This window comes from Barbus barbus (assembly GCF_936440315.1).
Source record: "Barbus barbus genome assembly, chromosome: 29".
NCBI classification, from domain to species: domain Eukaryota; kingdom Metazoa; phylum Chordata; class Actinopteri; order Cypriniformes; family Cyprinidae; genus Barbus; species Barbus barbus.
In genome coordinates, this window is record NC_136757.1 from 6,084,689 (window position 1) to 6,112,532 (window position 27,844).

Sequence of the window (27,844 nt, forward strand, 5' to 3'; positions counted from 1 at the left end):
CTTCGCTATTTTTACTGCTGCAGTTTGGCCCTGCATTCTGATGTGTCTTGGCACAGAAATAAAGAAAAAAGAAAATAACAGATAAAAAATATTAAGCCAGAAGCTGTTTTTGTATGTATTCCTATTTTAAAAACAATACTTCTCATACCATGTGTGCTTCAGAAATGAAGATATTTCTCTTAAAGAGAAAAAAAGAGCTGAGGAGAGTCCTTGAACAGATCCCGATATTACAGAAACTGTTATAACACAACATTTACACTCTCCTCCCAGAAATCAAATATCTAATATTCCCTTCTTCACTTACATTGAGAGAGGTTAAGAGGTACAAACCTACTTGTGTACACGATTCTGACATTAAGGGCCATATCGATGCATAATTCAAGACAATAATGCCTATGTATACATTCAGAAGGCCTGTTTAGCTATCGGCAGATTTCAGCAGTATGTAGATGAGTTTCTGGATCAATATTTGGTTTGTATCATTTCCGATTTGCACCCAGATAAATATTGCATTTATTATTTAACTCGGTTGCTAGAGCTATAACCTGATGAGCATTTTCTATATTGCCTATAAGGAGCTGCATTTTTTTTTAATTAAAGGACTGTCACATTTTGGGAATTAATTTGAATGGTCAAATTATTTCTGTATGTATAATTTATCTTAAAAATCACAATTCTATTAGTTATTCATGCATGACCTCACCAAGAGAGAAAAAAAAGGGAATTCTGCCAGAAGATACGTTGCAGAAGTGGTTTGCCCAAGATTGCGAGAACCTGCCAAAAATATGGTAAAAAATGTGGATGATTTAATTTTTTCTGGGAATGTAAGCCAGGAGTGAGGAGTGCTTATATATGGGAGTTACGGACCATATGGTTAAAACTATTTTGAATTATTGTTTCAATTTTAAGTCTTTGAAGTGTAGGTTTTAAATGAAAGCTCAACGTTCTGAAATTAGTTACATACAACTGTAGTGTTTTGTATGCATAGTTTGTTTATAAGGTAATGAGATACACAAGTTTTTGCTTAGATTTTTTCACCAAATAATCTTACTGTTTATTCATTTATTAAACACATCATTCAGTGTGTCCGCAAGTCATCATTTGCAAAATTGTGCTAATAACAGATAATATTTGAGACTCTGAAGAAATGCCGGAGAATGCATCACATTTGACACTGTCAATAGTCGATTTTTCTTGCACACACACACACACACACACACTTAAAAAAACATTCTGCACAATCACAATCTCAAAAACAGAAGAAAGAAAACAAAAATGTAAACACACCCTTTGTTTCAACATTCAGTCAATGTAAAATCTAAGTATACGGGTGATTGCATATGCATTAGCATACACACATGTACGCGCACACACACACACACACACACACACACGAGCACGGACAAACATCGCAATACTGAAGGACATTGCTTTGTACATTCCAAGTAGAAAACATGTAGTAATATGTTTGTATAATTATCTGTACAAACCCCCCTCTCGTTCTCATCATTAATATTCAGAATCTCTAGGCATGATCCGGATATGAGTAACCGTGGAGATATACCACATTACGGTGCTGCCCCTGAGAGCAGTATAAATGTCGAAACTGTTCCCATCCAAAAACATCTTGAATGGCATGCATATCGCAGGCAGGCCTTAGCCAGTAAAAATGCAAAACAATGACTCCTAAGATCAATCCTGCCCAGTGGTGATGCTCGCAGGCAAGCATTACCATAATTTTGTCTGATTTCGTTTTTGAAAACCGTGTGTACATGTGTGTAAAAATGCGTGCTGAATATATAATGTGCATAAAAAGGGACCCGATTAAAATTATTGGCTGATGAAAGCAGGAAACGCAAATGTCCAGTAAAACAATGACAATAAGGACAACAAAATGACAACTGTCACTTAAAAATAGTCATTTTTAAAGTAGTAACTCTTGTTGACACTCTGCATGGTTTGAATTGGATGCATATTGCTGGGGGTCTTCAGTCATGACTGATGCAATCTTTTCAGTACTAGCAAAGACGTGATACTAGATGCATGCAGGGATACAGGCAGAAAAAACAGAAAGGCAAAATGTTTGGATCAGATCACCGTATCTCACTCCACCAGAAGTAGATATGCAGAACTGCAGGTTTGGCCCTTATGCGCACTAAATGAAGTGAAACAGGTAAAGGCCACAGCTGTGTCTTAATTTCAATCCCTACTGTACTTGTGAAAGTGAGCCAAACTGTTTTATTGTTGTTGTTGTTTTTCATTTTTTATTGCACTGAAAGTCCGTTGCGGATAACAAATGCCATCTGCATCCCTTACTTGTATATAAGGGATTTGGAAATAGTAAAATAACGCAACTGCATAATGCAACAGACCTTTAACGTCCACCTGAACTCAGTCTCCTTGAGCCTTCAGAGCTTGTAGGTTTTCCCCAAATCAACATTTGAAATAAAGTTATTAGGTTAATACAAACAATATGATATATATGTTTTAATTGTCTGCTGTATTTAAATGCATTTGGCACATTCTGTTGAAAAACAACAACAACACAGAAACATTAAATAATTAACAATCATTTAAAAAGACTGCAAGACATTAAGCAAATGAAAGTGCTCTTTTTATCTGACAACTCATTGACAAACCAAAATACAAGGAAAAAAAAAACAAATGAAAAGACTAAGATCTCAAGAGATTGCTCTGGTCCCCAGAGCTGAGAGTTGAACCCTTATGACTGCGTTGCGTCTGCAAGTGCTCTTTCTGTGGATTGACCTGACTGCTTGAACCCTCGTCTTTGACGCCCTCTCCGTCCCATCCATGCAACACGAGTCCACTTACTCCCCACTCATTTGACCTAAAACAATAGTGGCTACAGAAAAATGCCACCACAATCAATGAAAACCGTAGGAAACGGAGGGATATAGTGAGAGGGAGCGAGTATAAGAGTCAAGTGTGTGTATATAAGAGGAGAAAGAAACCTTCTTTTTTTCTCCTCAAAGTCTTACTTTGCAAGTCCATCTCATGCACAAGTGGTGACGGTCATGATATTGGCACTGCTGGGTCCCGCGCTCCCACAGGAGCTGGGCGGAGAGGTGTGGCTCCCCCCTGCCCCAGCGCTACTGCCCTTGTCCATGGGTTTCTTGTCTTTCTGTTTCAGGTGCACCTTGGCGTGCCTTTTTCGCTCGTCGCTCCGCGCAAACTTGCGTCCGCAGAACTCGCAAGAGAAGGGCTTCTCGCCGGTGTGCGTGCGTATGTGCGTGGTTAGATGGTCGCTGCGACTGAAGGATCTCATGCAGATGCGGCACTGGAAGGGTTTGTGTCCCGTGTGGATCCGCAGGTGACGCGTCAATTCGTCTGAACGCGAAAAGCGACGGTCGCAGTTCTCCGCTGGACAGGCGTGCGGTCGCTCGTGCACCGGAGTTTTGCTCGGCCGGTTGGGGTACTTTCTTGGTCGAATGGGTTTGAGGGCGAGTGTCTGAGAGGGTTGATGGTGTTGTGAAATGTGCTGTTGCCCACCGAGAAAGCTAGGATGGATCTGTTGCTTATCCTTAAAGGCTCGAATGGTCTCGAGCGGAGTTATGGGAGGTGGGTTCACTCTAATAGGGTCCATGGTTTGGAAGGGTTTATGCTCCATCACCCCTACGTCCCCCTGGTGATGGAAGAGGTTGTAGTCTGGGATCATGGAAAAGAGACTTCCGTCCATGCCCGGTTTGGAGGTGGTGTGGTAGTCGGTGCTTGGGTAAGGCAGAGACGAGGACGTGGCCGGGCTGTGGTGGAACGTCACCTGTTCTGGGTATATCTCGCCACAGGTCGAGTAGGCAGGAAGGGGTGGTGCGTATACTTGCTCCATGTCTGATGACTGGCCACCCATGCTGCCGCTCGATGAAGACGTCTGGGTGGTGATGTTGCCAGGTGACGGTGACACCCCCAGGATTCCCGCACTCACCAGACTGATGATGTTGTTGTCGGGACACCATCCGGAGCCTCCGATGCTGCCGGATGGAGGGGTGTCGAATGCGAACTTGCCCAGGTAGGTGACGGTTTGCCCACTTCGACCAGACTGGAAACCAGAGCCGTATTGAACATCTCCGCTGCCCTTCTCGCCGCCCATCCCCAAGTCCATGATATTATCTGTGTTACAGGGGGTCAGAATGAACAACGTCAATTCAGAATGCCACACATTGAGCAATAATGGTCAAAGAAACTCTGCATGGGAAAATGACTAGTGGAAAGTTCTGCATCTACAGACAAAGCTTCTAGGAGAATCTATACTAATAGGCACTGACTATCACTTGCTTGTTTTATAACTTTATTCTTAAGTTGGTTTTGGAAACAACATCTTGGCATACCTCTGTTAATCGCCTGTTCCAAAAAAAAAGAAGAAAGTGAAGCATATCAGTCCGAATGAAGGCATGGAAATTGACAAAATCAGAAATGCACAGTGATTTAAGATTCCAGTCAATATCTCCCGCCACCTTCGCCAACTTATTGTCTTTCTGTCACAAAGTCTAAACGGCTGCGTATTCAGTTGTAGGACTGGAACTTATTTGGCAATCAGGCTTCTCCGTACAACAGGATGTCACGATTGACATCACTGTTACTCTTATACGCACTCGATCTCTCTCTCTCTCTCTCTCTCTCTCTCTCTTTCTCTCTCTCCCACACCTTCAGTCTTTTCAGAGAGACACTTGATGGCTGCTTGAAAATGTACCAAACAGGGATCTGATGTATTCTAGTCACTTCAATCACTTTTAATATGTCTGTTGTTGAACACAATGCACTGCTGATCACAACGCATGTCTATGAATTCAACATTTTACGACGGCTCACTAAGTTTAGTCTTGTACGTGCACTTACAGTAATCGCAGTGTGTACACCAAATTGTGGCTTACGGTAGAAACAAACAGAATGAAAATTACAGATGGTCCTCGCATCTGTTCAACACACATAAGGTACATGTGTGAAGAGATGCTGTGCTGCGTCTGAAGGAAAAGACTCATTCGGGCAGAAATCAGAGAGAAGGAGAAAAGCGTGTATTCCAGTGATAAGTAAAAAACACTATTTATTTCATGCTATGCCTGTCATTACAGGATGTGTGTGTAGGTGCATTTCACACACTTGTGGGTATCTTTTACAGGGGCGTTTGGTAGAACACTTTGAAAGGACAAGAAGGGTTTGTCACCTTGAAGCACTGCGATAAGCAGTCCCACAGAGATAGGGTGAAGATTTAATAAAGTGTGCTTACAGGAAGTTCCCATGGAGTCTAAAATCTATAAATATATCTACATAAAATCTGTACAAAAAACTAAGTAATTTATATATCACAATAACCTTATATATATATATGTATATTCATTTATGTACAGTATCTATATTATGTAACTTGTATTTATTTATATAGGCTATTTTTATGATTGAGAGGAAATATGTATTTTAAAAATTAGAATAAAAACTATACGTTTTGAGAAATTATTTTTGCCTTTGACAAGAACTAGCATTTTCAATCGGGAGTTGCCATAACATTTCGTATTCATTTTAATATTTTAATAAACGAAACGAGGTCAATACTGTCCCGCGAGTGTGGGAAGCATAGCCTCTTTTGACCTGCAGAGTGAAAACCACATCAAGAGCTTTGTGAAACTCCATCAGTGTATATACATCAAGAGGACGAATGATCTGATGCTTTCACTCTCGATAATAACTACGATATTTTGACAACTCTTCACCTCATTTTTTTAAGGTCGTAAAATTAGAAAGTTTTGATAAATAAGGCTAATGACGTTGCACTAAAAATTCTCTCAGAGTTTGGTTTTTAATTGTTTTTCTTTTTACATCAACTACTTAAGTTTTCAATGAAATATATTTGATATTTCAAGAGAGAGAGAGAAGAGGGGGGGGGGAAATCTTACAATTTGATGACCCGACTGATTCCTCAATATTCTGGCACCACTTAGCCAATAGTCCACTTTAATTTACTTTGTATTGTTCAATAGATTCTAGGCGAAAATACTGGTCCAGAAAAAATTTTTTTCTAATGCGCGGAGAATATTTAAAAAAAGGACACAATTTTAAAGGGTGCGCCAGTAAAGTGAAAACAACACCCGATGTGAAATCCGGTTAATAAACCTTTCGGGGGCTAAATATATTTTTATTTGAGGGATTTTTCATTTCGAGCTTTTTTAAGATATAAACGCCCACCCGCGCGTGTGGAGGGTCAGAAACAGGGTCAATACTGGATAAAGCACTGACTAATCAAAACCTTTAAATAATAGAATAACTAAACATTATATCTATCGCAGAACAGAATATAAAACCGGCCCGAAATTAAGAGATTTTACGGAAATAAAGCGCTCGGTGAAAAACGAAACGGCTTTTGTGATTATTTGACAGGATTAGTATTCAACGACTGTCTTTCACGACTTTATAATGTATGAATTGGGAGTAAATAACGAGGTGTTTCCGCGTAACGCGTGCGCTCGAGATGATCCCTATTACCTGATATTACCTGTCCAGTTCACACTCATATCACGTGACTGGAACATTTCAACCACTTTCACACACATTTTTCATAAAATACAATTTGGCAACAAATTAAACGCAATTTCATCGTTTAATTCCATTCGGAAAAAGCGCAACTGTAGGCTGTAAGGATTTCGTCTATTAAATCATACATTACTTTAGCCTACTTTAAGGTTCTCAATATAATTTGATGTCATAAATGCATTTGAAAATAATAACAATATTACAAAATAACAAATCGTGAGCGATCTCATACATTAATTAGGCTACATATCCATGCAGTTCGTTATTATCAATCAATACGCTTTAATAAAGCCAGCACAATCCGAATAGAGAAGAACATTTGGGAACTGTATGCGAGGACTAAACGCGTTTATAAAGTCTTAAATAGCAACTGTAGCAGTATGAGGAGTTTTGTTACTGAACTACTGTAAGTGTAGCAGGCGCGCGTTAACAGGTGCTCCAAGATACAACTCTGATGCCGCGCGATACAACTCTAACCAGCGACACAACAGAGAACAACAGCTTAGTGAGGAGCGAGACAAAAGTTTTCGTCCTTACCTGTATTCATCTGCGAGTAATGCGAAATAGGTTCCGGGTTTGTGAAAATGTTCATGGAAGGTGGAATGTCTTCTTCTGGATAGAGACTCTCAGGGATGGCGTTGATTAAACTGCTCATGGTAATAGGGATCTTGTCCGCTAGTTTACCTGTCATAGCAGTTATTCAGCCTGTCATTAATGAGCACGCACAGGTGTTCCGTCCCGATCTGAAACCTCTCTGTATCCGAGCGCGCAACGAGAAGCGCGCTGAAGTCTCCTCACGAGGATGATTGTAGGCTGTTTTGTGTTTGATTTCTGTGAAGTGTTATTGTCTCTAGATGAGCAGAGAGAGAGAGAGAGATGTTGGTGGCGGTGGAGGTGATTGCACAAGTGTAGCGCTGCTCGCTGTGTTGCAGGGAACTCCAACGCTTTCTTGTTCAACAGGGGGACGGAACAACTGCGTGACGTAGATGACCATATATGGACACACAAAGCTAGACGGCCGCTCGACGTCACATGGAAGCTCCTCATAGTGGAACATTAGCAGGAAGATAAGTGCTCAGTGGAGCAGTGAAGGGGCATTTTCATCGCTTTGGGCAAAGACTAAGAAGTGTTTTAAAGACATATTGTGAGCATGGATGTTGCTAGATCTGTGAGAGCGCATGGCTGTTTAAACCGGGAAACTTTTACCTGCACTGCACCTGAAGCTGTATATATATATATATATAGCATGAAAAGTGCATTTACACACTGTTTAGTGCAGAAGCGGAATAAATGCATTTGCAAATGCAGTAGCTAATAACATTACAAATATTTAGAAATTTAAAATCACAATTATAGACAAATATACAATTATGAAAACAGAAATAATCAATTATAAAAGATAAAATACGTACTCCCTAGTTTCAATCGAAAAAATAAGTCTGAAAAAAATAACAAATAAAAGCCGTATTTAATACTAAACCCACAGTCACTTTCCTACTCAGCTGTGTAAAGATCGTAAGAAGGGCCTTTTATGAAATTATCCTGTAAGGGTCTAAATTGACTACTTTAATTCAACTAAAATGTTATATATATATATATATATATATAATTAATTGTAATATATTATTTATTATGACTGAAAACATTGTTACACCGACATATCCACGTTTTGCTGTTCAGAATGGATTGATAACACTGCTATTTAAATGTGTAATTGCCTTTTCTTTTTTCGTCCTTTACCTTGTGTGTCAATAAATAAGACATCAATAGTTCTGTCTGTCTGTCTATAGGTCTATATAGAAACTCCTAGCTCAAAATAACACACCTTGCGTTCTGTATTGTAAAATGATTTCAAATGATAATTAAAATTGTACAAGGGTCATCTGTTTTTTTACTATATTCTCTATATGGTCAGTGTGGGCTGTCAGACTCTGTCAGAATAGATTATCATGAGAATGGAGTATCATCAGTGCAAACATAGACTGTTCAAATGCGTTGCGAGTTCAATAAAAATTAAAGCCCAAATTAATCATTTGTAAACGTCAGCTAAGTGCTTTTGACTGCAACAGATGATCAAGACCAGGAGAAGCACCAGTAACTGTGCCTGTGTTATACAGAGACTGTCACTGCCAGAGAGTTAATCGCGTGTAAATACTGCAGGCTTGGCTTTGGCCTCGAGCGCCAAGTTCGCCACTGAAGTGGAAACTCCAAATAAGGCCATGATCCGGCCACGCCCCTCGCTGTCTGTATTTGGCTCGGAGGTTCCGGTTAAGAGCGCTGCAAAGTGGAAAAGCGATCGGAACCCGCAGCCATTAAAGGAACCGCAGAGGGCAAAACGTCATGGGTCATGTTTCACCAATTTAGAAACCAGGGAGAAATATCTTATCTGAGCCTTTTAGAAGAAATAAAAAAACTGTCCCTTGTTGCAACTGGTTGACTGTTTAGGGAGAATAACAGTGAAGGGGAAACACAGACCCTGCCAGCCAGTGTTTCACACAAGCATGCTAAAAATATACGACCCCTGAAACGAGACAATACATACAAAGCAAAATGGAGAAATATTTTTTTAACATAAAAAATAAACAATACATAAATATACAAAAATAAACAAATATTATTTTAGATGCTTGTTTAATTTAAAGTGTACTATACATGGCATGGTTACAATGCAAAATAAATAAAATAAATAATATTTTAGATGCTTGTTTAATTTAAAGTGTACTATACATGGCATGGTTACAATGCATATTAACAACAACAACAACAACAATAATAATAATAATAATATAAAAAACAATAAAAAACAACAACAATACACCTCGCTATGTATTATTATACATAATATATATTATACATTATATTCTATATTAAAATAGAAAACGATGACATACTTGTCTGTATGTAATCCAATTAGGAGGCCAGGGTGGCCCATGAGATTTCCCACGTGTCCAACTAAAATTCCTCACTCCTCATCCAAGCCAATCACAGGCACAGCGCTCCTATTACCCACCGGGAGTCGAAATCCAGCCTGCCATGCATGCACTGAAATGCTCAGAAGATGCTGATGCAATAGACAGAGTGATGAGGTAACAATTTGTACCCGAGACCCGGTTGACATGTGTACGTTGGCCTCGAGCCTAATAAATTATGTACCAAAAATGTGTTCAAAATAATAACTTCATACCCCCCCCCCCCCCCCCCCCCCCACTCCAAACCAGAGGCCAACATTGCTGTTATAAACAGACACGACACACAGCACAAACTTTAGTTACATCGCCACATAATCTATTATCTAATATGTATTTTGGACTATTTATGAAAACCTTACAAAAAATAATAATAAATAAAATAAATAAACTTACAAACTCGAAAAGTGTATAAAAATGCCATTTTTACATGTTGCATGGTCTTCCATAGTAATTTTTTACATACTATAGAAGCCAATGGGTACCGTCAACTGTTTGGTTACCCACATTTTCAAAATATCTCTTTTCTGTTCAGCAGAAGAAAGAAACTCACAACACTGTAAAAAAAAGAAAAGAAAGTTGAACCAACTTTAAAATTTTCTCTCAACTTATTTTTGTAGGAGATTCTCAACTTTTTGTTGTATAAACTTAAAACAACAAGTTGAGAAAACTGAACAATCTGCTGAAGCTGGTTGCCTTAACATTTTTAAGTTGGCTCAACTTTTTTTTACAGTGAACATGAGAATTTTAATTTTTGGGTGAACTGTCCCTTTAAGTGTCGAAATACTTTTCAGGCCATATGCATATATCCATATAAAGACAATTCATTGACTGCATCCATCTATCCAACGAACAACTCCCTCAATTAACCTCATGGCGTCCCCAGTAATCCCCAACAACCGCACGGCTGCCAAATCAAAAACACTCCATTCTGAACTCTGGAATTATCCGCCTTGGCAATTGATACATAAACAGTGTAGTAGTATTAGCTGACAGATATGGCCTAATGAAGTAAAAATGGAGTGTGTGGGAGGGGGTCTGAATCATGCTGTGAGTTCTGGGGGCCACAATAAATAAACACACAGACTGACACACACTCGAGGGGGACTCCAAAGGCTAATCTCTACTCAGTGGGCAAGATGCAACATGTGTGTAGGTGAGCTGCTAAAATGACGCTGTGAATCTGTCACTGGGGGAATCTGAAGGGGATCTCCCCCCACTCCCACTTTATATCCCAGACGTGAATATATGATCTGATCCAATCAGGATGGGAATGTGTCATTGCGCGGGGAGCCAAGAATGTTGACAATGCAACAGGCCGTCTCTAAAGTAGACTTGATATCTGGTGTTGTCACATTAAATGGCTGTGAATCAGTACTCTTGAAAGACGTGCTAAAATTAGGTCTCTCTATTCAGAGACAAAGCATCTGTTTATGTAAGTTTACTTGATGAGAACCCTGTCATTCATATCAAATGAGGAAATATACACCAACTTTATTAGCATAGCAGCAGCAAGTACTGAAAAATAGAATGGAGATGTAGTAATTTGAATATTACTTTTTATAGACCAAAATAGAGGAAGTAAACACTCTATTTCCACTGACTGAACCCATGACGTGTGCCGGCACTTGTGTATACTGATGATGAGACTGTCAGTGTTCATTCAACAGCACCAAACAGAAATGTGCAAAACAAACAATGATTTTTATATGGCTGATATTTGGAAACATAACCTTAACTGAGTGCTTCTCAACCATTTTGACCCCAAGGCCCTCCTTTGTTTAATACTAGACAACAATTAAGGAGAACAATAAAAAAAAAAATTGCTCACAATTTCAACTCGCTTAAATATTTTACAACTTTGCATAGTTAATTTTTTTTATTATTATTTTATTAATTTACATGACTTTTCCATGCCTAAATTCACAAGCGGATCTTTTTAAACAATAATTCCCAAAGATCATTTTATTTTTTATTTAATTATTAAATCACAGTGTCTGCTGGTTTCATCATGAAAACAGAGATTTGATCTGAAAAACAGAACTATTTTATTTTTGTCAGGATTGTGGACTGTTTTGTGTGTGTTTTGCTCCCCGTGTGACCCAGTTTCCCCATGTTAATTGTGTTAATTGATCCCAGGTGTGTCTCCTTAGTTCCCTGATTATCCTATGTTTAAAAGCCCCAGTCCTTCTATGAATGTTTGTCGGTCGTTGAATTGTCTTCCCTGTCCGTGATGTGTTTCCTGTGCCTCCCATGCTCCTAGTTGGATTAAAGATTCTCGTGTTTGTGAATTCCTCGTCTCCTGGTCTCCGTGTTTCCGTGCTCCCGGGCAGAGTTGTGACAGAACGACCGACCTAATACAGATACCTCTACGTTTACCTTCCGTTTTGTTTTCCGTTTTACCCAGTGTTTTTCTTTCCGTTGTGACCCATGGATCCCTATGTCTGGCCCGAATTCCTCCTCCTCCTGCTGGAGCAGGGGGACCGATCTCTCGAGGACCATACAAGACTGTTCCTGATGTTAGCTAACGCCACCAGCTACCCGGACGACGTGCTCTGCTCTTTCTATCATGGAAGCCTGAACACCGCGTGCAGAGCGCTGTCGTCCGAAGATGGTCCTCGAGAGGATTTCGCCGCTTTTGTGGAGTGGATTCTGGTGAGAAACGGATCGCCTCTCACAGTCTCCTCAGAGGATGATCTCGCCAGAACCACTCCAGACCCAGAGCCCAGCCCACCATCTCCCCACGGTGCGGAGCACCAGCCCGAGCCCACCGATGACGGAGAGCCATTTCCCGCTGCGATCTGCGAGCCAGCGCGAAGCCGAGCGACTGAGCGGATGATCGCCCCGGAAGTAGAGCCCAACCCGTCAGACCAGGTGCGAGAGCCGGCGTCAGTGCCCATCACGAGGGAGCAAGCCGTGGACGGTGTGAGCGCGGAGTGGAGCTCCGCCCCCTGCACCGCGGCTGAGGGTGAGCTGAGGACAAATCTGGGACTGCTGGACAGAGAGGGGGCGTCCGACTTTCCAGTGCCGGCTACTCGCAAGTGCCCTCCAGTGCCTGCTCCTCGCAAGTGCCCTCCTGCATCTCCGCTGGTCCCGTCCAGCTCTCCTGCGTCCCCGCTGGTTCCGTCCAGCTCCGTGCTGCAAGAGCGCCCCCGAGAGTCTGCGCCGCCCGAGCGCCCTCCAGTGCCGGCTCCTCGCAAATGCCCTCCAGTGCCTGCTCCTCGAAGATCCCCACCCTCCCACCCGCTCCTGCCTCCTCCACCGCTGTCGTCTGGCAGCCCCCCCGCTCGCCCTCAGCCCTCTATCTGTACGGTGCGAGCCCCGTGGGTCTGCCATCCTCCAGCGTCGCCGGGGCTGGAGTATCCCTTACCTCCGCCTCCAGCCTCCGAGGCCCGGACTCCGCCTCGGCCCGTAGACCCAGTGGCTCCACCTCGGCTCCTAGCTCCCTCGCCTCCACCGTCACCCCTCGATCCACCAGCTCCACCGGGCTCCCTCGTCCCTCCGGCTCCGCCTTGGTCGGGCGTCGACCCGCCATCGCCTCTGGACTCCTCTCCTCTGGCTGCGCCTCGTCGCTCCGTCCCACCGGCTCCGTTGGGCTCCTTCCTCCCTCCAGCTCCACCTTGGTCCTCAGTCGCTCCGGCTCCGCCGCGGATCTCCGGGTCTCCGCCTCCACCTCGGTCACCAGAGCCCTCGGCTCCACCCTGTCCCCCCGGATCCTCGGCATCCCCCTGGCTCGTTGGCTCTCCGTCTCCGCCTCGGGCTCCTCCACCACCTGCTCCGCCGCCGTTGGTCGGCCCCCTGGAGTCGGCGGCCATCCCTCCTCCATGGCTCCTCCCTCCGTCGGCTCCACCTTGGGCCATTTTCACGGCTGTGGCCTGGGTCCAGCTGAGCGCCTCCTGCTCCGGGTCCCTCCTGTCTCTTCCCTGGCTCCTCCCTCCTTCGTTGCCTCCTTGGTCTCTGTCGGCCGGCCCCCTCCTGGATGTCCGTCCTCCTCCTGAGCCGCCTCCCTAGTTCCCACCCGCCCCTCCCCTTTGGATGTTTCAACGGTGCGAGGACGCACCTTCCGGGAGGGGGGCGATATGTCAGGATTGTGGACTGTTTTGTGTGTGTTTTGCTCCCCGTGTGACCCAGTTTCCCCATGTTAATTGTGTTAATTGATCCCAGGTGTGTCTCCTTAGTTCCCTGATTATCCTATGTTTAAAAGCCCCAGTCCTTCTATGAATGTTTGTCGGTCGTTGAATTGTCTTCCCTGTCCGTGATGTGTTTCCTGTGCCTCCCATGCTCCTAGTTGGATTAAAGATTCTCGTGTTTGTGAATTCCTCGTCTCCTGGTCTCCGTGTTTCCGTGCTCCCGGGCAGAGTTGTGACAATTTTAAGTACTGTACATCCACACTAAATCAATAAACATAGCTTGTGCAGAAAAGACAGAAAAATCAACAAGAGTTTCAAAGTATTTCATTATAGAACTGATTGCTGCTATCCATATAGCTCTATAATATCTACAATATCTTAATAAGCAATGCAAGGTAACACTTTATTTTAAGGTGTCCTTGTTACATGTACTTACTATTATAATGACAATAAATGCATAATTACATGCAAGTAACCCTAACCATATAGTAAGTACATGTAGTTAAATATTAATATTACTCAGTACTTAAATGTATAATTACACTGGAACAAGGACACCTTAAAATAAAGTGTAACCCAATATAAATCATGTTGTACTTACAGCAAAACAGACATTTTTCATAAATTCTCACAGCAGTCCTCCTGGAATGCAAAACTGAATCTCCAAAGACCTTCAAGTTAGGTGACAAAAAATAAATACCCTATAAATAAATTCTAACATTTCTAAATATTCATCCTTACGTAGCTGTTTTAGTGGAAAATCATTCTGCCATTGACACTTATCTCCTCGGTGCCTGATCCCAACTGTTCTTTCAGGGATGCAAAAGAGACAAGGGGATTCCCTTTGCATAGGAAAAGCACTGTCTGTCAGGACACTTTCCTAAGGGAAGCCTTTTCATGGAGTCCAGACTGGAAAAACTGCCCAACACCTGTCGAGCTCCGCTTGTGTTTTTATTTCCGCTACTATTATGAATGAGTGCACGCTGTACAATGAATGATTGACTGGAGTTTGACTATGGAACGGTTGCGGGCTGAAAAGGACTCCCCTCATGCATTTTGCATGTAGGGATTCCGGGGAAGCGCTCGCTTATCCTAGATCTTGATCTTGCTAATTTCAATATGCGGCGGAAAAATACAAGGCCACAACGGGTGTATAATCAAATTAGTTGTGTGTCTTTCCAGGCTGTGCGAGGGGCATTTCCAGTACTGTTCCTCGTTGCTATTATATCCCAGAGCTGAGGCTTATTCCTACGGGCTGACGGGAAGATTGTTCATATAAATAATGGAACACTTATTTAGGGACTGTCAGATAGTACAATACATTCTGTACTTTACAGTGCTTATGGGACATGATGGTAAATGGTAAAAGTGTGTGTAAAAAAACAAAAGTTAAAACTATAACAAATGGGATAGAAAAGTCATCAATGTTATTAATTGTTAATTATGAATAAATAAAAACTCACTTGAAAGACAGCAACACACACACATCTCTCTCTCTCTCTCTCTCTCTCTCTCTCTATATATATATGTGACCCTGGACCACAAAACCAATCATCATATGTAGCACAAGTAGATTTGTAGCAATAGCCAAAATGATCGATTTTTCCTTTATGCCAAAAGTCATTAGGATATTAAGAAAGCCTAATTAGCCTAATTAGCCTAATTATTAATTAAATCCTAATTAGGATATTATCTTCATGTTCCATGAAGATATTTACAAAATTTCCTATCATAAATATATCAAAACTTATTTTCTGATTAGTAATATGCATTGCTAAGAACTTCATTTGGACAACTTTAAAGGTGATTTTCACCATATTTTGATTGCACCCTCAGATTCCAGATTTTCAAATAGTTGTATCTCGGTCAAATATTGTTCTATCCTAACAAACCATACATCAATGGAATTCAGGATAAATGTGAAAAAAGTTTTTCACTCATAAATCACTTATGTTACACTTATGACACTTATTTTACACTTACTTAAAATAAAATATAAAATGACACTGATGACTAGTTTTGTGGTCCAGGGTCACTTGTGTGTGTGTGTGTGTGTGTAAATATATATGTATACAGTATCTCACAGAACTGAATACACCCCTCACATTTTTGTGAATCTTTTATTATATCTTTTCATGTGACAACACTGAAGAAATTACACTTTGCTACAATGTAAAGTAGTGAGTGTACAGCTTGTATAACAGTGTAAATTTGCTGTCCCCTCAAAATAACTCAACACACAGCCATTAATGTCTAAACCGCTGGCCACAAAAGTGATGTCCAAATTGGGCCCAATTAGCCATTTTCTCTCCCTGGTGTCATGTGACTCATTAGTGTTACAAGGTCTCAGGTGTGAATGGGGAGCAGGTGTGTTAAATTTGGTGTTATCGCTCTCACTGTCTCATACTGGTCACTGGAAGTTCAACATGGCACCTCATGGCAAAGAGCTCTCTGAGGATCTGAAATAAAGAATTGTTGCTCTACATAAAGATGGCGTAGGCTATAAGAAGATTGCCAAGACCCTGAAACTGAGCTGCAGCACGGTGGCCAAGACCATACAGCGGTTTAACAGGACAGGTTCCACTCAGAACAGGTCTCGCCATGGTCGACCAAAGAAGTTGAGTGCACATGCTCAGAGTCATATCCAGAGGTTGTGTTGGGAAATAGACGTATGAGTGCTGCGGTTGATGAGGTTGAAGGGGTGGGGGGTCAACCTGTCAGTGCTCAGACAATACGCCGCACACTGCATCAAATTGGTCTGCAAGCTTCTTCTAAAGATGATGCACAAGAAAGCCCGCAAACAGTTTGCTGAAGACAAGCAGACTAAGGACATGGATTACTGGAAACATGTCCTGTGGTCTGATGAGACCAAGATAAACTTATTTGGTTCAGATGGTGCCAAGCGTGTGTGGCGGCAACCAGGTGAGGAGTATAAAGACAAGTGTGTCTTGCCTACAGTCAAGCATGGTGGTGAGAGTGTCATGGTCTGGGGCTGCATGAGTGCTGCCGGCACTGGGAAGCTACAGTTCGTTGAGGGAAACATGAATGCCAACATGTACTGTGACATACTGAAGCAGAGACTGGGCCGCAGGGCAGTATTCCAACATGATAACAACCACAAAACACACCTCCAAGACGACCACTGCCTTGCTAAAGAAGCTGAGAGTAAAGGTGATGGACTGGCCAAGCATGTCTCCAGACCTAAACCCTATTGAGCATCTGTGGGGCATCCTCAAATAGAAGGCGGAGGAGCGCAAGGTCTCTAAAATCCACCAGCTCCGTGATGTCATCATGGAGGAGTGGAAGAGGACTCCAGTGGCAATCTGTGAAGCTCTGGTGAACTCCATGCCCAAGAGGGTTAAGGCAGTGCTGGAAAATAATGGTGGCCACACAAAATATTGACACTTTGGGCCCAATTTGGGCATTTTCACTTAGGGGTGTACTCACTTTTGTGGCCAGTGGTTTAGACATTAATGGCTGTGTGTTGTTATTTTGAGAGGACAGCAAATTTACACTGTTATACAAGCTGTACACTCACTACTTTATATTGTAGCAAAGTGTCATTTCTTCAGTGTTGTCACATGAAAAGATAAAATATTTACAAAAATATTTTTACTCAGTTCTGTGAGATACTGTATATGGGGGGAAATATCATTATGAAATATTTTTTCTCAAATACATGTTGGACACAATTACTGGTAGCCCTAGAGTAAAATATATCTGAAATATATTCCCATTCATAGAAATATAATTCATATATTCCCATCAGAAATATAAAAGGGAGGGAAAACAAAACAAAGGCCAAATTCCAAATTAATCACCCATCACAATGAGAAAAACCAAAGAATATATTTATGATGTGCAGAAAAAGATAGAGCTTCACAAATTAGAAAGTAGCTTTAAGAAAAGAGCTAGAGCAGTGAAAATTCCCATTTCCACCATCAGGGCAATAATTAATAATTTCCAATTAACAGAAAATGTTATGAATCTGCCTGGAAGAGGACGTGTGTCTATATCGTCCTAATGCACGGTGAGGAGGAGAGTTTGAGTGCCTAAAGACTCTCCAAGGACCACAGCTGGAGAATTGCGGAAAAAGATTGAGTTTCGGGGTCATAAAACCTAAAAAAAAAGATCAGACAGCACCTAAATCACCACGTTGTTTGGGAGGGTTTCAAGAAAAAAAAAGAAAATGCTTTCACCAAAAAACAATCTCCAGCATATTCAGTTATCAGACACAACTGGAACTTCAAATGGCACTGGCTTCCATGATCAGATGTAACTAACAAAGGAGCATTTTAGCAGCAAACACTCAAGATGGGTTTGGTGAGCACAGGGATAAAAAGTACCCCATGTGTACAATGAAATATACTGCTGTGTTTTTGATGTTGTGGGCCTATATTTCTGATGGAGGTCCTGCACATCTTGTTTAGACACATGGCATCATGGATTCTATCAAATACCAGCAGAAAAAAAAAATCAACAAGTGACTGACTCTTTTAGAAATCTTATAATGGGCCGTGTGTGGATCTTCCAACCGGACAATAATCCAAACACAAACCTTAAAAACAACACAAAAATGGGTCACTGAGCACAAAACCAAGCTTCTGCTGGCCATTCCAGTCCTCTGACCTGAACCCTCTAGAAAATGAGTGAGGTGAACTAAAGAGAAGCACCTGTCAGCAGATAGACACAGAGATAAGTGCAATACAAACAACAGGTTTATTGAGTAGTAGCAGAGGGGAATGAGATGAGCAGGATGACCAGGTGAGCAAGCGGGGAATGGTAATGTCTCTAGGGGCTTATCGGAGTGTGAATGTCCTTTTTCCTTTTCCAGGGGATCCGGAGGTAACAGTGGAGGGTGGAGACGGTGGAGAACTGGAGCAGTGTAGAACAGGGATAGGAACACTGGAGCAACTGGTAAGAAGACAAAAGGTAAGTGGGTCAGGTTAGTCAACATGGAAAGTTTGAGACCAGACAGTGAGTGAACGGGAGGAGTGCAGGGATATAGTGCTGCTGATTAGTGCTGACAGGTGGCGGTGATCAGAAATCAGGGGATTGGGATCTGGTGAGTGTCGTTGGTGGAGACTGCGGTGACTCTCTGACAACACCAACATGGAGCTGTGAATCTAAAGGGTCTGGAGTGATTCTGGATGAAGGAATGGTCTCTGATCTCTTGTCAGGTGTTCTCTAACCTCATCAGGCATTATAGGAGAAAACTCCTATTTTGGCAAATGGAGGTTTCAAAAAGTATTGAATAAAAGGGTACCGTTAATTGTGGCCAATGTGTATTAGAGAAAAACTTTTATTTCATAATGATATTTCCCCCCATTTTAAATTATTATTCTCCAATGAAAGCTTAGATTTTTGTGATTTTTTTTAAATAATAGATCAAAAGGATTAACAATGCACATTTATTTCCACAGCCTTCTTTGATCATATTTATTTTAGTAATGTCTGCAGTTCAGATTAGTCTAAAAATGCACATTTAATCTTTTTTCTCCTGATCTTTATTAGTATTTAATACCTTTGAGTTTCGATATATTACATGCTCGACAGTTTGCTATGCGTCCCAGAAAAGTTGCTCTAAAATGTAATCAAATATATATTTAATAATCTATATATGATAAATACAGTAATATACTGTTAAGACATATATATATAGTAGGGAAACTATATGTGTAGTATTCAGTTAATTAAATAGAAAAGATAAAATCACCCTCAGAACCTTTAACCTTCACAATCTGACTTTTAACCTATGTGATAAGACATATCTCATGGCTGATCTACTTTCACTACCTGTTGACCTTTAAAAGTATTAATTAATCTGAACATATTTACTTATTTGGCTAGTGCAGCATCTCTGACCTTTCTGTTCTGCCGATCCTTGAGAAGCTTGGTTTTGGTGTGTGTGACCACTAAAGTCTGAGAAAATAAACAAATGCAAACAGGACAAACTGATCAATGCTCTGCTGAGTTCATGCAGGGGACATGGTGAGACTCACCAAAGACTGGCTTAACCAGCCGAGGCACAGAGACCTGCAGAAGCCCTCCGTGTGTGTGTGTGTGTGTGTGTGTGTGTGTGGCGTTCGAGGTCAGGGTATGTGAGAGAAATGATCTGCCCGTCTGTGAAAGTATGAATGCATGTGAGAGTGTGCCAGAGCGTGTGTGTATGTGTGTTAGATGAGACACTATTGCCTGCTCAATTAAACCACTAACTTACATTGATCATATCCACATCAAAGTACCTTCCCTAAATCCCGGCCCTTTTTTCCAGACATCTGGTGTATTGATATCAAACTGTCCTCTGAGACAGAAATGTTCAAGTCAAGCTGATAGTTTTTTTCCAGAGAGGAGGTTTTGTGACCCAGCCTCACACACCCCGGAGTGAAGCGGAGAGGGATTGCATGCTATAGACATTTTGAATCGGTTACAGACTTCACACAATACAGCTCTGCAATGCATTGCAACCATGTATTATGATGCACAACACAACAATTAAGGGTTTGTGTGATTTGAACGTTGCATACAGTAACATATGGCTCAGTACCTTATTAATGAACTATTACTTTTACATATAAATTCTGTTACAAATGAAGAGGGATTACATTATGAATAAATTCTAAAATAAAATTCATAAATAATTGCAGGAAAATCAATAACAATCATATGATTCTGTAACAGAAGAAAACAATAGTACATTTATTAATATTGAGTATATCATATTTATTTATAATTATTATATTTACTATTATTCTTGTAATAATGAAGTATACCAGTAGTATTAATAATAATAAATATACAGCTGTTAATAATAATAACAACAACAACAATAATAATAATAATTCGGTACATGCCACAATAAATAAAGGAATACTATATTTCACTCAACGTTAAATAAACTTCATTATTATTATTACTACTACTACTACTTTATTATCACTTTTCCTTTTATACTTTTCCTTTTGGAACATAAATATTTTAGAATATATTTTATTATTTTGTATTATTATTATTGAAACACACACACACACACACACGTTTCAGTACATTTGTATAATTATTATTGCAATTATTATAATTATTATGTGCCACTGTTGTGATATGAATTAATATACAAAATTTAGATAAACACGTACTGATCCATTTATTACTGTACGGTATGTAGGATGCATGTTATAGGACTGCAATTGCTGTGCTATTGTAAATATATGTCTGAGATCAATTTCAACTAGTTTTTGCGGAATCATCTGCCTTTGTTTTGCGTGTCTATAATTATTACATAAGCCTGCTCAGAAATAGCGCTCTATGAAAATGCTTTGCCCAATATAAACTAAACGATACTCAGGCGAGAAACATGCTTGTCTGAGAAACCCAGAGAGGTGAATTTACAAAATGTTTATTTTCCTTTTATTGTGAATGTGTGCATATGTAAAACCACAATAATAATAATAAAAAAAAAAAAAAAGGCTCGGCGTGAACCCGTGCCCCTTCTGTCTGTCCCCAAGTAACACACGGAGAGTATTTTGGTCATAATTCCACTGCGGCTTCCGGCTGATTTGTGGGCTCGACACCCTAACCCCTCTTTACTTCCTCTATTGGCCCTGACGTACTTCCTGTCTCCAGTTTGACTCTTTCCACACACTCTTTATAAAGTGTGATAGCGCTGAAGCTACTTTCAGACCTTTGTTTCTGTCCATCTTTTATTGTTCATCTGTCTCGATCTTTCACATGCGGCCTGCAAATTGGCATGAAGTCCTCATGTTCAACCTCCAGTGCATGTCTGACCTCAGAGCGGCCAGAGAGTGCAAACAGCATTACTGCTGGTTTGTGTGGTATTGAGCTGTCTGGAAGAGTCTCGCTGCCAAGAAAAGAGGAATGCAACTCTACGGCGGTTTGTAAGTGAGGGTGGATTATGTAAGAAAGCCAGGGAAATAGACTGTCCATTTCAGGGAGAATCAGGCAGGCAGGCTGTGGGATAATACGCCGATGAGCAGCCGTAGTGGTATGTGTGAGTGTGTGTGTACACGTGATTTGCCTGTATCTTGTCTTTGTGATCTGGAAGTATTGAGTTCTGTCTTAAAATCTGCAGAGCTACCCACCTAGATGGCATTTTAAGGCATTATAGTTGCATTGTCTACATAAAGGCAGTTCTGAAAGTTTGAAGGCTGGACGATGTTTCCTCATTTTAACCAAAGCTTGCATCACATGTCCTTTGTGGAAAAGCCAATCCCAGAATACACCGCAAAAACTCCATCCAACATGGTGGATGAGTAGAAAATGCAGATTATAAATATATTTAACATCTAAATGTAATTATTTTAACCAATAATTGTTTGTACCACATATATTTATGCTTATAAATGTATCACTTCGCAACATGCTACCATCAAACTGCTGGAATCACTTGAGGAGCACATTATTCGACAAAAACAAAGAGCACAGATTGGACAATGAAAGGCATAGTTAACCCCAAAAAATGAAAATGATCTTATGATTTGCTCACCCTCAAGCCAATCCTAGGTGTATATGACTTTCTTCTTTCAGATGAATACATTCAGTGTTATATTAAAATGTCCTGGCTCTTCCAAGCTTTATAACGGCAGTTAAGATTTTCAAGTTCAAAAAAAGTGCATCCAGCCATCATAAAAAGTGCTCCACAAGGATCCGGGGGGTTAATAAAGGCCTCCTGAAGCGAAGTAATGTGCTTGTGTAAGAAAAAAATATCCATATTAATCTCCAGCTTCAGCTAACTGTCGTGCGCACGTTCACAAGAAAGTGGCACTCTAATGGATGACGAAGGATGCAGATGTAGCATAAGCTCTGGAGAGAATAAGCTAGTCTCGCGAGAACCAAGGTTTGTTTACAGCAAAGCAAAACCAGCCTCCTCTTGGCTTGGCCAAAAAGTTACACTTGAACACACTGCAAAGACTACAGCTAACAGCGCGTGAGAGAAAATATCTCTCCAGACCAGCAGGTGGCAGTAGTCTATATTTGTCACTTAAAAAAATGACAACCAAAACTAGGACTGCGTATACAAAGCATAAACAAAGCATCTCTTGCTTACCATTTTGAATATCAATTATATCAATCATTTTCTTCATTCCAGGCAGCCATGTTGTTATGAAAATATTTGTGTATTGGCATGTAAAATTATAACAGGTTTCTCTGTGGGCACTCTTAACTTTAAGTACCTTTTAATAGTAAATAAGGCAAACAAATTGTCCCAGTTGTCATGCACATAAAGGTCCATTTTTTAGTTTTTTGTGGAGCGCTTCATTTAGGAAGTTCCATGTTACGATGGCGGCTCTCTATGTGGGCAGCACACTACAGTAGGTTTTGGAACAGAGCTGGAGTGTGGGAGAAATTCCTAAAATACACTTTGTGGGATAGTTGTTTTCTTTCCCATTAATATTTACAACATTTCATAAACATGCTGCTCACATTCAGAAAATGGAGTCATGATTTTTATGAACATGTGAGATATGTGATATTACATTAAAACACAAGTTACAATTCAGACATGAGGAAACAACACAATTCAGATTTTATTACTTTAATATTCACTTAAATATTAATGTGCCTAAATACATTAATTCTTGATATAATATCAGATTTGGGATACAAATGAGCCATAGAGTGTGTGAAGGCCGGAGGTGTCCTAGTCCTTGTGGTTTTGGGTGAGGAACTGAAGTGAAGCCACTGGTCTAGTCAGACCAAACCTCTCAACAAATGCCTGTGGATCCCAGTTACCTAGAAAACCAACAACAAAGCTTTTCATTGCTCTTGTGTGTGACTGTATGCTTCTGTCCCACTGTAACATAAACTGGCTACATGAAAATAACAACAACCTTTATATGACCCTCTCCAACACCCTATATCAATGAGAAAATCAACATATTGATTTAATGAGTTATTTCAAACACAGACGAGATGATGGTATAATTGAATAATTAGTTTGAATGAACGAATAAATACATAAAGGCATACATACATAAATATTATCATTATATTTGGTTATTATTTCTATAATATGTATATTAACTCATTTAGTTATTGTTATATAAAATAAATCAATAAGTTAATATTATTAGTTTTTTTAAAATATTGCTATTGTTTTTATTTATTTATTGATGTACTGTACATTAATAAATCACTAAAACTATTATTTTTGTTTTATATTGCTACTGTTATTTCTTTATTGCTGAAGAAAAACAAATAAATCAACATTATTATATTTTGTTATTATTGCGGTTTTATTACTTTTTTTGTTCCTTTATTGCTATACATAAAAAATGAACACAAACAAACAGATAGATAGGTAGCCTTCCTGTTGCTCAAACGTAGAGCATGGTGCTAGCAACCCCAAGCTCATGGGTTTGATTCCCAGGGAAAGCATGAACGGATCAAATTCGTACCTTGAATGCAATGCAAGTCGCTGTTGATAAAAGCACCTGTCAAAAGCATAAATATAAATGCTGCTAAATGTATTATTTATTTTTGTCCCCCACAAGATAAAGAAACAGCATGAAAAGTGTTTGGCACTATAATAGCATTTATACTGATTCATTTATACTTTTGTCACAAAATTCAACTCGCTGTCATTTGCATCATGTGTAACAACCTGCGTCCCTTTCACTATTATCTGTACTTTTCACAAGTTTCCCGTGACTGAGCTTCTCCGGCTAAACATTTGAATGTAGTCGTTACAAACGGTAACTGAACATGTTTAATGGAGAATCTCGTAATGGCGCACGTGTCTCAGGGCCTTGGTGGGCTGTGAATCACTGCGAGCGTCTCATCTCTAAATAAAACACACAGCCTGTCACAGTGCTGGAGGTGGCAACATGAGAGAGAGCGTTTTGGCAGGACAACCAGATAAATACCAGACGTAACTCCGGCTGCTATGACAATATCACTTCTCCAATTCCGGCAATAACCACATTCCTAAAAGCAAATGTGAAATCACTTTTGGAATAAAGCGCCAACAAGCTGCATCCAAGACTGAAAATGTAAAGTTCTGAATTTGGAGGCTCTTTAATTGTTCTTCTGTGTATATCAAGCAAACTGCAACTGGTAAAATCTTTATAAAACTAGACGAAGTCTATGAAATACTTCGAGATATTTGTAAAACAGACAAATAAATAAATAAAACAAAAGTATATTGGAGAACAAAAGCAAAGCAGCAACAATGCCCATTTAAAATTGCAATTTCTTCCGCTTGCTTTGTGCACAGACAAACACGCGGCCGAGGCGGAAATGCTGTAGTGGTGAGGAGGGAAACCCCGTCCGTGCACACAGCACAGTGCACCACATCCTGGAAAGATCAAATGTGACTCTGTGTGTGTGTGTGTGTGCTTGTTTGTATGTTTGAATGCAAGTGGGTGTGAGAGTTTGCAAGTGTGATTTTAAAGGAAAATGTCATAGCTGCTTTCCATTGCCTCTTGCGGCTTTATAGCTCGTCAGACACTGTCTATGAACAACTATAGGCATCTAACATTACATTTATGCATTTAGGCAGACATTTTTAGCCAAAGCAATGTCAAGGTACAGTATATACACTGTAGCAAGTTTGTTCCCTAGGAATTTAACTCTTGACCTCAAACGTTGGCTGACTTGTACTTGTGAAAAAGAAGTGTGCTTAAAGGGATGGTTCATGTGAAAATGAAAAATCTGTCATCATTAACTCACCTTGAAGTTGTTACAAACCTGTATGAGTTTGTTTCTTCTGTTGAACATAAAAGAACATAAAGGAACATCATGAATATTACTGGTAACCACACAATTCTTGGTAGCCATTGATTTCCATAGGATGGAAAAAAGTACTAAGGAAGTCAGTGGGGACCAGAAACTCTTTGGTTACCCACATTCTTCAAAATATAATTTTTCACGTGTATGTGTGTGTGTGTTTGTTCAGTAGAAAAAAGAAACTCATACAGGTTCTTAACAACTTGAGGGCGAGTAAATCATAAATTTCATTTTTAAGTGTACTGTCCCTTTAAAACTTCAATGTTCGCTTTTAGTGTAGTTTAAAAAGTATATTTAAAAAACAAAATCTGTACTTGCAGATAATATTAATGAGATAAAAGGCTACTTAAGTCTAATAATCTCTAATTAAAATGTACAATTTTATTAAGCTTTTAGACATACATTTTTTTAATATTTAGTTTTTAATAATTTAGTTTACCACACATGCTCATCAGTACATTCAGCAGTTACACCTTAACCATATTTAGTCAAAGGTAATAGAATTATTAAATGCATAGAGATCCTACTTAAATGGGTCAAAACACTCTTAAGTTGAACTGCATTTAATGTAAATGTAAACTATAATACAGTTTTGTTTAATATAAGTAAGATATTTGACGTTTTTACAGAATTCTCTTCTGCTCACCAAGCCTGCATGTATTTGATCCAAAATACAGAAAAAGCAGTAATATTTTTAAAATATTACTGTTTAAAATAACTGCTTTCTATTTGAATATATTTTAAAATTTAATTTATTCTTGTGATCAAAGCTAAATTTTCAGCATCATTTCTCCATTGTTTTGTGTGTGTGTGTGTGTGTATGTGTGTGTTCTGCACAAGAAAGAAAATCATATAGGTTTCAAATCCCTTAAGATTTGATCAGTGAAGATTTGTACATAACTAATAGAAACTGATGTAAGTGCTGATTGTGAGATAGAGAGGTGTGTGTGCATGTGACTTGTGTGTTGTGTGTGAAGATGTCAGGTTTCTTTCTAATTGAGTGTTAGAAATGGAGTAAAGTGACCTGGCATTATGAGGTCATGTGACCTTCAGGCCTCTGGACCTGAGAACATGAGGAGATAATGTTCCGCCTCTGCAGATCACAATCCCTGTTTGACCCCACTACAGTCTGGGCATCACACACACACACACACACACACACACACGCACACACACACACACACACACACACCTGTACATGGCCACTAGCAGACACTCATCATCAGATGTAACACATAATCAACAGTCCTCATGCAGAGGAGCCTGAGGCTATGCACTTTTTTTAAATGTTATTTTTTCAATAACAACACTAAAAAGTTTAAAAATAAACAAATATTTGCTCATGCAACAGTACTCCTGAGCAGAATGAAGGCATGTCTAGTCACAAAACTCTAGATGGCGCAGGCCGAGGTTCTAACTCAATGTGATATATTCGCATCATCATTCACATGGCGCAGATGATTGGTTTCTTTTCGCATAAGCAGCCAATGAGCTTGCTGCTACACATTCAAATACGTGGCTAGTGCTTATTGTGGCAGTTGCAGTGCACTTCAGAAACCCTCCACCTCCCCAGCTCCACCTGTATAGATCTGCTATTGTGTGATTTCGTGTATGCTATATATGGGGGTTATATCATATATGTTATATGTTCAGCAGCAGTACTTATACATGCTCACAGCAGCATATCTGTGGATGTATTAGCAGGAACAAGTCTCGGTACTTGCTCTGCCGCAGCAACGTAGCAGCTCTATTCCGCCAAAACCAAACAAGGAGAAAAACTGAAAAATATTTTTTCCATACTCACCTACCAACACATAAATGTCACTTGATTATGTTTTACAAGAAAATACTACGACTGTCAATGGGAACCAGAAACTGTTTCTTATACCCACTCGGGACATGTTCATTGTAAGTCTATGGAATTTCTTTACCTGTTTTATCATTTGAAAGGTGAAAATTATAAGTCAGATTGTTTTCAAGAGAAGTAGCAAACTTCTCAACAACACAGCTGATTTACCGTAACACACAGGACAAAAATATGCAGGATGAGTTCATGCTATCCGTATGAGCAATATTATGGCAGTGGTAGCAAACATCACTAATGCAGACAGATCTAGATCAGGAGTACGAGTCTCCATCAACTGGACTGAATCACAACCAGTGAGTCACAACTAAACTATGCCTGGATTACGACAACGTGACATCAGTTCTATCCAGGGAGTAGGCAAGTGTTGACCTCTTTATGTGCTGCTATAAAAATCGAGACATCATTCAATGTATACAGCTCACAGTTTATTTAGGACTCAAAAATAGGCCGACGGGGAAGACCCGATGTAAACTGTGGTTAACTGTGGAAATAGCCCATCAGTTTTGTCCTCTGGCCTCTGCTGGTTTTGGTAACAGGTTGTTGACAGCTCTCGCTCGATGTCATCATGGAGTCAAGGGGGCGGAGAGTGTTGGCTAACG

At 40.2% G+C, this 27,844-nt stretch overlaps 2 protein-coding genes across 2 annotated transcripts in view; both read right to left on the reverse strand.

Annotated features, from left to right (window-relative positions):
- Window positions 1–27,844, reverse strand: part of LOC306849172 (uncharacterized protein) — a 419,330-nt gene that overhangs the window by 220,500 nt on the left and 170,986 nt on the right. The window lies entirely within an intron of this gene.
- On the reverse strand, window positions 1,036–7,477 carry LOC306849173 (early growth response protein 3-like). The gene is made up of 2 exons (XM_079384030.1): window positions 7,075–7,477; window positions 1,036–4,125 (listed from the first exon to the last, which is right to left on the reverse strand). Exons 1-2 carry the CDS (start codon window positions 7,226–7,228, stop codon window positions 3,014–3,016), a joined length of 1,266 nt encoding a protein of 421 aa, XP_079240156.1. The 5' UTR covers window positions 7,229–7,477; the 3' UTR covers window positions 1,036–3,013.

Bases quoted from the DNA above. Each gene is read 5' to 3' on its own strand.
- LOC306849173 (XM_079384030.1), bottom strand. From the start codon at position 7,228: ATGACAGGTAAACTAGCGGACAAGATCCCTATTACCATGAGCAGTTTA. The intron at 4,126-7,074 runs GTAAGGACGAAA...CCTGTAACACAG, and splicing joins TTACTCGCAGATGAATACAG to ATAATATCATGGACTTGGGG.